Source organism: Eufriesea mexicana, unplaced genomic scaffold, assembly GCF_001483705.2.
Source record: "Eufriesea mexicana isolate 0111107269 unplaced genomic scaffold, ASM148370v2 scaffold47447481205, whole genome shotgun sequence".
Lineage (NCBI taxonomy): Eukaryota > Metazoa > Arthropoda > Insecta > Hymenoptera > Apidae > Eufriesea > Eufriesea mexicana.
The window spans coordinates 15993-27921 of NW_016908003.1; the positions used below are offsets into that span (position 1 = coordinate 15993).

The following is an 11929-nucleotide window of genomic DNA, read 5'->3' on the forward strand; positions in this document are numbered from 1 at the left end:
GTGCCCTCACGACGTATTCTACTATAATGGATATATTTTTCTGTTTCTCCGTAGCTTTTCCCATTTTATTGATTTCCTCCTGCCTGTCCTTTAGAATCTTTTGAAAGCCCCTGCGTTAGGAGCTCGTTAATGGGTAGGGCGCACTTTTCTTGACTGTCTTGCATGCATTATCTCTGGTTTTGATTTTGGTTGCTTTCAGTCATCATCTTGCAAGTCTTCTTGTCTCTAAGACGGTTCGCCCGACATGGGAGCAACACCGCAGTGTGGCCACTATCCCCGCCTAGAGTTGTCCCTAGTTATGGATGCCGAAGCCGATAAGCTGCTTGTCAAATGGTCTGTCCTGTCGACATATAGTGACTCTACGAAAACGTTTACGGGATAGGCTCGCGCAATACTGAAACAAGAGGTTTAACAATATCCCTGTCGAGTGGGTCTATGCTTCCGACACCTTTCCCAAACCTCGGGCTAGACGGTGTGCGATTTTCTCTACGCAACATCGAGTACAAGTACTGATCAGATAATACTTTATACCTGCATCCGGCTAAGCCTGCTTCAACCACCCCATTAGCTCCAGACAGTGAGTGCGTTAGCGGTCATTCCCACTTTGAACGTGCGCCTTCATTAGGACTTTGCCCGCCTAAGGGTCTTACGCTCTCTAATATTACTAACGCAGAGGTTAGGTATGTAACGTGAACATCGCGCATCACCCCGGTCAGGGAGTTCACTATTCTCCCTTTGGTTAGTCTGAGGGGAATATCCACAGGCCGCCGGCCTCAGCCCGTTCATACTATGCCCATTCCGTCTTACATTTTCACGTGGAGTATGGGTGAATGATTGGGCAGTGTAACGCGTATAGTGCTTTGTGTCTTGTCTGGATTGTGGTGTAGTGTGTTGTGTATGTGTTGTGGTGTGTTTTATATCATGTGAGAGAGTGCTTCCATCCCAACACTCTCTCATTCTGTGAAAGATGGAGGCTGCTTGTTTGCACACTCGGCTAGGATTATCTCATGATCTCTTGAGACTCCTCAACCAGAGACAGCCCTGCTATGGCCCGGGCGGCGACGTCCCAGGCTGTTGACCTGAGCTCTCCACCGCCGGTCATACCAGGGATGTCTCCTACGACAAGGTTCTGCAGCCCCTAGGGAAGGAGGAGATTGTTGATTATTAATGTTAGTTTCGGTAAAATTACACAAATTTCTTTTTGTACGTGATTACCAACAGCAATAATAGCTCCTACTCCAGTTTCAACTTCAGTTCATTCATCAACATTAGTTACAGGTAGAATTTCTGTAATAATTTGTTATATAGACTTATTAGAATTAAATATATGAAGATTAATTTAATTTTTTTTAAGACTAACAATATTATAGTCAGGATTTTCAGCAAATTTTGAATTAGATATCAAAAAAGTTATTACATATTCAACTTTAAGGCAATTAAGATTTATAGTAAGAACTTTATCACTAAACTTGAATAATTTAGCTTCTTTACATTTATTTATTCATGCTTTATTTAAACATTTAATACTTATATGCGCTGGTAGTTATATTCACTATTTAAAAAATTATCAAAATATAAAATTTTATAATGATGTATTATATATTTATCCAATAAAAGGATTAATTTGTATTTTTTAATTATTTAGACTAATTGGATTTCCTGTTTCAGTTGGATTTTATTCTAAAGATTTAATAATTAAAAATTTTTCAATTTCAAGAATAAGTTTGTTAAGAAATTCTAATTTATTAATTAGAAAATTTTAATGATTTCATCTTCACCTCGAATTATAATAATTTTATTAAACAATAACTTAAATTTAAATTTTATTTATAATAAAGAAGATAATCTAATAAATTTTTGTAAAATATTATTGATAATATTAAGAACTTTTATAAGGATCGCGGAGTTCCTTTGACCTCCAAAAATTGCGTGAGCTGACGTTGTAACGCGTAGCGAGCTATATGACAGCGAGTGAATTGTTGACTATTTACATGTGGGAGTTTGCCTGCCATGATCCAGCCAAGTTTGGTTTTCTGTAGCGTGATTGCGTTGCCCGGAGTGGGAATCTGCCCGACGCAGAATAACTTTAAGGACACCTCGGCGCCTAGTAATGCGTCCACCTCGGACGGCAAGTTGAAGTTGGTGTTGGCTAGAGGGAGATTTTGATGTCGGTCCTATATAGCACTCGCGGTAGTAGCATTTCTGTGATTTGTGGCACGATCAAGAAGGTCGCGTCGACTGTGAACGGGCTTGTAAGCGATTGAATTTGCGTTTCCACGGCTTTCCTTACGAAAGTGGTTGTTTGTGTAATTCCAGTTACTGGTACTTCTACGCGGTGATGGGGAATGCCTTGCCTATTCGAAAACCGTTCGGTAATAAGGTGGGACTGTGGCCCGGAATCGAAGAGTAACCGGCACGGTAGCTGTTTGTTTCGATTTTCCGGAAGGTAGACGACCACGATGGATAGCACAACCTCTGCGCCCCTGGGTTGCCTTGAGAGCCGAAACGTTCACTTGATGCGCTTGTTGCGTCTCGCCCGTCTGCTCCTCATGCAATAATGTATGGAGGCGTCCGTTGCAACGTCTACATTTGCTTGCCAAGCATTTTTGCACTCCGTGACCGACGCGTAAACAGTTCGTGCATAACCTTGCTCCCCTTACCAATGCAAAAGTCAGTGCTAATGTGGCATTAATCATGCTCGCGAATGCTTGTGTGAGGTGGTTGCCCTTGCAAAGGGCACATGCCATCTGGGTGATGGAATGGGCGCGTATCGTTTGTGATCTCGAGCTCGTGTTTGGTTTACGAAATGAACGAGTATTCATTATGCCAGATTTCTGAGACCCTTCGTGCCGCGAGGTTTCTAATAACTTCCGTCAGTTGTGTAGGAAGTCGAGGACGCTCCTTCTGCATTCGTTCCTCCCACAACAGTCGAGTACGGTCATCTAACTTAGGTGTTATCGCGTGTATCGTGAGCGCCTCGAGGAATGGCTAATTTAGGGCTTGTAACGCATGATAAGGTTTAGTCGCTTAATCCACCAATTCTCCTAAGGAATCTGCGTTGAATCGAGTGACTGCTGGAAGGTTGAAAAGCACTTGAATCCTATTGGAATACGACGCATCGTGCGCTGTACAGCCGTTCCAACAGATTCCACGCAACCGAATATTGCGCTCTGGTTGCTTCTAATGATCCTATTCCTTCGGCAGCCATCCCGGTCGGACAGGACCGCAAATATATGAGCTTCTGCGCATCGTGGAAGCGTGGGTTGTCATGCACCGCGGCATTGAACGCGTCGCAGGAACTCGTCCATGCCTCATTACACCCCCAGATGGTTGGCCACTGCATAGTCGACAGCTTGACTTGCGGCTCCTTGTATACCGCGAGCGGTGATGCTGAATTGACCGTCGTTTAACAATCCGTCAGCGGCGGCTCTGCGTTTCGCGAGTCGAATTTAGCGGCAATGTTTTTGTGCGAGACAGATTATGAAGATAGGTATCATCGTGTTCCGCACTTTCTGTGAAACGTGACTCCAATTCCTCGTTGGACGCGGTTAATTCAAGCTTCTCCAGAGACGATTCTAGTGCTCTGTAGTCCTTTTCCATGCTTGTGATTCTGAGGCGCATTTCTCCAATTTCTTCAGCGCCATAAACATCCCATGACGGGACGCATTCTGCGAAGTGCGTTAATTTGCTTTTGAATCTAGCGCGTTTGCGAGAAAGTGAGCGCGTGTTATCGGCGGTTGCGAGTGACAATGCTAACCTGACGCAAGTTTTCGGAGGATTGATAGGATGGCGATAATCTTACGTGATGATGACCAGGCGTAGCTGCTTCGTGATGCTGAACGTTCCCCGATGGGAAAGTGGAGAAGGCCTCGAGGGGTTGAGTTTGCCCCTTGCGATGCGTGTCAAGCTTTGTCGTTCCAGGTGTCCACTGGCTCTGGAATCGGCTCAGATAATGGTTCGATGGTTCATCGCGACCGTTGCTTCAGATTCCGCGTGGAGATCCGGATGTGGATTCAAGTATGTGAATCCAGCTCAAATGACAAGTGTTGCGGATTCAAATGTTCGGATCCGGCTCCGATGGCCCACAGTGTTGCAGATTCTCTTGAGTCGAATCCGGCTCGAAGGACCAAATGTTGCGTTCCGAGCACTGCAGCACGCTCGTGGAGTTTCACATTGTTGTAAGGCCCGTTATGCTGCTGTGGCAATGCTGCATTGGATGCCGCCAACTCTAACTTGATAGAGGTTGATCTGGTGGGTGTTCAACTGCAGAGAGTCCTACTGTAGATGACAGTCTTCTGGCAGAGTGGTTGGTAGGTCTCGAGCGATGATGCTGGTGTCGTCGTGATGGACTTTTTAGAGAGAATTCCTCGTGAATGCCCTGTTAGTAGCTTTATTGGGATCGAATGTCTTCTGATTGGTTGGTACGCTATTGGGTGTGTAAGTCAACTTCAGTGTCCTTCGGTGATGGTGGTTGTTTGAACAATTTAGGATCTGACGCCTATCGTCTAAGAGGATAATTTATCAGACCTTGTCACGGTCTATTCCAGCGGTGAGGTAGTCTTCGCTGAGCATGTGCAAGTCAAGTGGTGCTTACAGTAGAGGTATAAAGCAGGCCTACACTTGACTTGGTACATTGCGGTCCTAGGGCCGCAACAAGACATATAATTTAGAAATAGTGAAAAGGATAGCCTAATATTAATTTTAAAATGGCAATTTAACGCTACATCAAAATATAACTAATTTATAAGCAAAATAAGTTGAATTTTACTTTTGATGCTGCTTGTAACATATTTTGTCGATGTTCTTTCGAACGTAATTGGTACAGAAATATGATTTCCAAACCAAATTCTTTAAAATTGACCAAACTATAAACCTGCACATAAGCAAAATAAATTAAATTCATTTATTTGATCAGGAATTGCATCACTTTTAATACCCAACATTGAAATTCTTGTAAGCTCTTCAAAAATATTTAAAAGTTCTAATCAAATTGAATTGTATCGGCTTGAAATTAATCAATATATTTTAGGATTGATATAAATATTCTGGGATTTTTAATTCATTACACTTTCCTGTCATATTAAAATTTCATTTATTTGATTATAAAATTCCACATTCGTTAAATGAATGACTGAAAGAAGAATAATTTACTAATAATTCCAAAGATGATTGAAAAAATTTTAAAAATAGTAATCGTTTAGATTAATAGATAACTGCTTCTTCAGATTTGAGATTATAACCATAGTCTGTGATTCTTGAAACAGATATCAAACTTGCATTTAAGTTTGGGATATGTAACAGATTTTTTCGTCTCACCCTTCTTTCAATACCCTTTTTGCTATATTTCATCCTCACATATACCTCGTCACTTTAACCTTTTCCTCTCTTTAACAGCCAGTCTGATATATCGGTTGTTCATCTCCCATTTTTTCAAATATCGTTGAACCATGGGTCATGTGACTTATTGACCTGCAATTCAATAGCCGAAATGTGTCTCAAATATTCTTGTACGTTCCATGTTATTCTAAACTGCTGGGTATCTCATACCTTTGTTTATGTACAGCTATAATTACTTCATCGGTAGTCATAATCATTAGATCCTGCCTGCCACGTCCAGATGCATTTCCACTTCTATCGTTACTTACTCCTCCGTAGCCCCTACCACGCGGAGTACTATGTCCTTTTGTCTCATTATAATCATATGTTGCATGACCAAATCTCTGACAATTCTAACATTTTAATTTGCCACTACACGCATTTGCTTTATGTCTCCCTTTTTCACATTTATAGCAACTCACGTCACTATTTATATTGTCTTTCACTTTCCTGACACCTTCAAAGTCTTTCGTTACATTGTTGTCCCTTCTCTTGTCCTTTCCGGTCTATTCTCGCTTTAAAGCATATCTTATGTCCCGCAATGTTGTACTTCTCCGGCATTCTAACATTCTTTCATTCTGTTAATACTCCGACATTAGGTCTCGCATGACATACATTTTAATTTCATACCTCTTTCTATGATTACCTAATTGGCCACACAGATTTTTCAATTCTGTTGCTCTATTGATAAATTCATCGATGACTTCTTCTCTCTTCATGCGTATACTTGTCAATTCATACAATGCTTTCACTCTCATTTCTTCTCTATCCACAGCCATGTTCTCTCGAATCAAGTGCCACAGTTTCTGTACAATATTTCAGGAGTATGTTCCAGTAACTGAGACATACTCATTGTCTTGGCTGTCACTGCCCTGGCTACACACATGTCATCGCCTCATGCGTCCCATACTTTTAATTTTTCTTCATATTACGATCCTCCTTCCTCTGGATGTTCACGAGCATTCACATTTATCACATTTCTCCATAATTTTTGCGCTCGCAGGACACCCTTAATTTGTTCCGTCCAGAGCAAGTAATTATAGTATCATCCAATTTTCTCCATATCATTTATGATCCACGTGTCTGTGAGAAATTAATTATATTTAAATGATATACTTGCCTTTTTAATCTTTCTAACTAAATAAAGAATTGTTCTTCTTGTTTGTTATTAAAATTTCATCCACCGCTGACAATTGGTAGCAGAGAATCGTGGTTATAATTAATAACATACTAAAGAACATTCTAGAAACTTCGAAGATGGCTGACGCTTTGAATATCGCAAATGTTGAATCGCTCGATGATTCAAACTATTTTATATGGAAAGAAGAAATAGAAGGAATTGTACGATCAAAGCGATTATGGAAGAAAGTTATTGGTGTAAAACCATTAACGAAACCAGTCGAGGGACAATTAAACTATGAAGAGAAATTTAAAAAATTGGGACGAATGGGATGATAATAATCATGCAGCTAGGGCAATTATTATTAACACAATGAGTAGGGCGCAATTATTGAGATATAATAGAATAAAAGATGTTGAAAAATTATAGTTAACAATCAAGCAAGGTATGGCTGTGGACACGAAAGGATTAAAGGCGCGATCTCTTAACGAGCTATCTATTATCAAAGTGTTGAAAGAAGAGACCGTTGAAACGTTCTTGAACAGGACAGAAGCTTTAAAGAACCAATGTATCCAACTGGGAAAGAAAGTTGAAGACTATGAATTTAAAATGTATGTATTACGAGGACTTCGACCCGAGTATGACCCAAACGTGAGGGTACTAGAATCGCAGAGGAATATATCTATTAATGATATAAGATTCGCATTAAAATAGGAAGAAATAAGAAGAGCAAAGAGGAAAGAAGAAAAAACTAATAAAGAATACGGAACAGTGAGGAAAGTGAAAGAGGGAAATAGAACAGACAGCAATTGCTACAACTGCGTGATCAAAGGACACATAGCAGCTGATTCTAATCGAAGTGAAAAATGCTTCAACTGTGAGGGATTCAATTACATAGCGGCGAATTGTCGCGAACGTAAGAAAAACGCAACACCAATGAGAAGAGGGACAGGAGGAAGTTTCTATGGTGGTTATTGTGCAGGAAATGTGAGACAATATCGTGGAAGAGAAGATTCCTCGTTAAACACTCGTGAAGAAGCAGTAATGAGAGTAAGCGAAATTTCAAAGAGAGACAAACTATACGAGGTGAGTGAGAAAAATGGAAATGAAATAAACGAATGTGAGGATAATAATTATCTTATATGACTATTGGATTCTGGATCTACAAGCCGAATGACTAATAACGAATCAATTTGTGACAATTTTGTTAAAGAAGAGCGACGAATTAGTATGGCAGACAGCGAAGGAAAGCTGTTAACCTCGAAGAGAATCGGAAATGACATTGTCAAACAGGCTTCTAGCAATAATAATTTAAAATTAAAAAATGAATTGTACGTACCAGAATTGAATTCCAATTTAATTTCAGTAGCGAAGATAACTCACCATGGCTACGATGTAAATTTCAATACGTATGGAGCGATAGTATACAACAAATTAGGTGGAATTCAAATGACCGCGGTAAGAAAACAAGATGTGTACTACGTGAGGACATCTATAAACCTTGAGAGGACTGTGGCGGTGTCAACGGTAAATGAGGTACAGCACAAACGATTAGGATATGCAAATAAAGAAATTGTAGAAGAAATGAGAAGAAAAAGTCTGGCATTAGGGATGGATAGTTCATGGATAAAGGTATGCGAACCATGTGTACAAGGAAAAGCACGTAAAAAGCCGCATCCGCGACAAAATGCTATAAGGACAAAACGTATTTTAGAACTGTGGCATACAGATTAGATAGGTACAATCAAACCCTCGTCTTATGGAAAGAAAAATTACATAGTAAGTATCGTCGATTATTATTCGAGAATGATGTTTATACAACTTCTAAGGGATAAAGGTGAAGCTGCTGAAGAATTAGAAAGAATAATAAAATTAAAGGAATATCAAACGGAACTACGATTGAAGAGGATTAGGTCAGACAATGATGAGGAATATTTAGGAAAAGAATTAAAGAACTGGTTTGATTTAAAAGGAATTATTCACGAATTGAGTCCTCCGGTGACACCTGAATGTAACGGAATTGCAGAAAGAGCGAACATTACGATCATCGAAACAACCAGGACGATATTAGTAGATTCAAAATTAAGTCTTATTTTTTGGGGAGAAGCAGCGAATACAGCGGTATACATTCGAAATCGGATTAAATCGCGCGTACACTATAAAACACCATATGAGATTTGGTACAGAAAGCAACCTAACATAAAGCACATGCGACGATTTGGGTGTATAGCGTATTTAATAAATAAAGGAGAACGTAAGAAGAAATTTGACGTAAAGGCTTTAAAAGGAAACTTCGTGGGATATAACGAAAATAATACATACCGGATATACATACCAGAAACAAAAAATATAAAGTGCGACCGTGACGTGAGATTTGATGAAGAATGAAACGGAACGGACTTGCTTCGATACAAAGGAAGTAAAGATGAAGATAATGAAAAACAAATTCCTGTTAATTTAGATGTAGAAAAAGATGAAGACGTTAACGAGGCTCCTCAAGAAGACATTGAAGACGAAAGACAGTTAAGAATTGGAATGGATGCCGAGGAAAGTGACAGTGATGAAGAAAGCAGCGATTATGACGATGCAAGAATTGAAATTGACAATGATGAAGATACGAGGGTAGAGAAAAATAATGAAAATCAAGAAATAACTATTGAACAAGTGGAACCGACAACAAGCAAAGAGGCTGGAAGACCGAAGAATGTGACGAAGGAAGTAATTAAAGTAAAAGAGTATCTGAGAAGACGTGAACAAGAAAAATTAGATGAACAAAGAAACGTAAGAAAATCCTCAAGGATTAAAAATCAAAAAGCAATGAAAAGTGTTGAAGAAAAAAATTCTTATTACGATAACAGAGGCACGACAAACTCCTGAATGGGATCAATGGATAGAAGCAATAAAGAGTGAAATAGAATCATTACAGAAACGTCAAGCGTGGAATGAGAGAAGATGATGGCAGCCCGGTGAGTGATAAGAAAAGTTATCAAGAGCTACTAGGAAGATTAATGTACCTAAGCGTATCAACGAGACACGATATTTCTTTTGCACTGAGTTGTTTATCCCAATTTAGCAAGAATCCAAGAACACTGCAAATGAACGCATTGAAAAGAGTACTCCGATATTTGAAAGGGACAATAAATTACCAAATGGAATATGGGAACACAAACCAGAAGAAAGGATTAAATTGTAACACAGATGCTTCATGGGACAGCACTAGGGATGCCAAGTCATTCAGTGGTACTTTAGTTTATCGAAATGGAGATCTGGTCCATTGAAGAAGTAAAAAGCAAGTGACAGTTGCACTATCTTGTCCTGTGGTCTTCTACGCTCTGCAGTTCTCTGCTGTACTCGGCTCAACTTGATTGCTCTCTGCTGCATTCCGCTGCACGCTGCCGCTGTGGCGGTGCTGCGCTAAGCAGTGCTAGTCTATGTGATCCGATACTATTCGGCGTTCTACTGTTGTGCTGTGTTCTACACCGCTAGGACCTGCTTGTCAGTGCTCTGGAAGCTGTGATTTTCGGTGCGGTGTTGTTCAAAGTATTGCTAATGTGTGCTATTCGATGGTTTTCTGGGATCTACATTCCTCAACTGTTGTCTGACGCACTCTGTTACGCTCTGCTGTTATGACGGTGCTATTGATTATGGTAATGCCATAAGCAGTGCTAATGTGTACTATTCGCTGCTACTCGACACTCTTCTGTTCTCGAACATTCTCTGTTGCGCTCTGCTGCGTTCTGCCGTGCTCTGTTATCTAGACGGTGATATTTTATTGGGTGATATTTGGCGCACTGCTGCGATCTGCTCTTCTCTACTGCGCTCCGCTACGCTGTGCTACGTTCTACTATCCTCCAATGTGCCCTGCTGCATTCACCAGGGCCCTGCAGCGTACCGTTATGCTCAGCAGTAGTGGCGTTGCTATATGGTGCGGTGCTCTCCCATGTAGTGCCAACTTGTACAATACGGTGCTATTCGTCTCGCTGCTGTGCGCTGCTGTTCTCTGCTGCGCTCTGCTACCCTCTGCTGCGTTCTGCCGTGCTCCGCTGTTCTCTGCAGGTGCGGTGCTATAATTCAGATGCCTAAGAGTGATGTCTACAAATCTCTGCACTGCAAATCGGACCCCTGCTGTGCTCTGCGGTGTTCTGCGAGTGGCGCAAGAATTGGGTTGGGTGCTGCTCTTAGCTGAGCTGATCTGTGCTGTTCGGTATTACTCGGCGCTCTATTGTACTCTGCTGCGAGCTGCTGCTTTCTCCTGTGGTGGTGATATGTTTCGGTGCATGAATGCCCCAAGCAGTTCTAATATGTGCTATTCGGTGCTATTCGGGTTTCTACTGTCTACTGCTGAACTCTGCTGCGCTCTGCTGCGCTAGGAATCCAGTAGCACCGCTACCATATCGGAGCACAACTGATCACAACAGAGCGCCGCTTAGCATAACAGAGCACAATGAATCGCCGACTAACGTCGAAAAACGCAGAATAGTACTTACACCACTGCATAGCACAGCATAGCGCAGCAGAATACAGCAAAGCGACGAATAACTCCATAGAGCATAAATCGGCACTGAATAGGACAGCACGCGGCTAAATAGCATCGCATGCACAGCAGGGCACAGTATCGCGTGGCAGAGCACGGCAGAGCACATAGGAGCACCATAGATCACCCAATAATATTGAAAAGCACAGATTAGAACCGCTTAGAACAGCACACCACCGAATTGCGACGCCACCACTGCAGATTGCACCAGGGCACAGCGGAGCGCGGCGCAACACAGCAGAGCGCCAAATAGCCGTGAATAGCACGCATGAGCACTACTTAGGACAGCTCAGAACTGAATTGCATCGCCATCACGTCAGAGATGTGCCAGACATCACCGAGTAAAGCAAATTGGCAATGCTAAGGACAGAAACACACCATATAGCTCCGCAACCACAACGTAGCACAGCAGGGCGCATCAGAGCGCAGCAATGGGCAGCAGAGCACAGCACATCGACGAATACGTTAGATTATCACAGGTTTGGACAATACCGCACGGAATAGCACAGCCCCCACACCACAGCACTGCGGAGTGCAAAACAGGGAGCTGCGAATCATAGCAGAGCACTGCAGAGCGCATTAACGCTCCAGGTACCACCGTGTAGTACTAACTATCACTGCTTAGGACCGCACGGCAGCGAAGAGTACCTCCACTACAGCACATAGCAACAGAGCGAAACAGAGTGCAGTAGAGCATATCATATCGCAGGGGAATACAGCAGATCACAGCCGAGCGGAGAATAGCGCCGAATAACACAGACTAGCCCTGTTCTCAACAGGACCGTAATGAACAGCATCGCCACCGCAGCAGATAGCAGCAAAGTACAACGAGTGTCGGTTGATTTAACGTGATGTACGTTCCCCGAGGGATTCACAACACGGCCCCCATGGACGCGGGG

The 11929-nt window shown here is 41.8% G+C and overlaps 2 protein-coding genes and 1 pseudogene across 2 annotated transcripts; all 3 read left to right on the top strand.

The window, feature by feature from the left end:
- The first annotated feature begins 244 nt into the window (after positions 1-244).
- LOC108552488 (NADH-ubiquinone oxidoreductase chain 5-like) lies at positions 245-1692 on the top strand (annotated as a pseudogene).
- Positions 1693-6793: 5101 nt separating this feature from the next.
- On the top strand, positions 6794-8230 carry LOC108552497 (uncharacterized). The gene is made up of 4 exons (XM_017907080.1): positions 6794-6850; positions 6926-7153; positions 7211-7582; positions 7790-8230. Exons 1-4 carry the CDS (start codon positions 6794-6796, stop codon positions 8228-8230), a joined length of 1098 nt encoding a protein of 365 aa, XP_017762569.1.
- Positions 8231-8305: 75 nt separating this feature from the next.
- LOC108552503 (acidic leucine-rich nuclear phosphoprotein 32 family member A-like) lies at positions 8306-9373 on the top strand. Its single transcript, XM_017907092.1, has 2 exons — positions 8306-8507; positions 8958-9373. Exons 1-2 carry the CDS (start codon positions 8306-8308, stop codon positions 9371-9373), a joined length of 618 nt encoding a protein of 205 aa, XP_017762581.1.
- The last annotated feature ends 2556 nt before the right edge of the window (positions 9374-11929 follow it).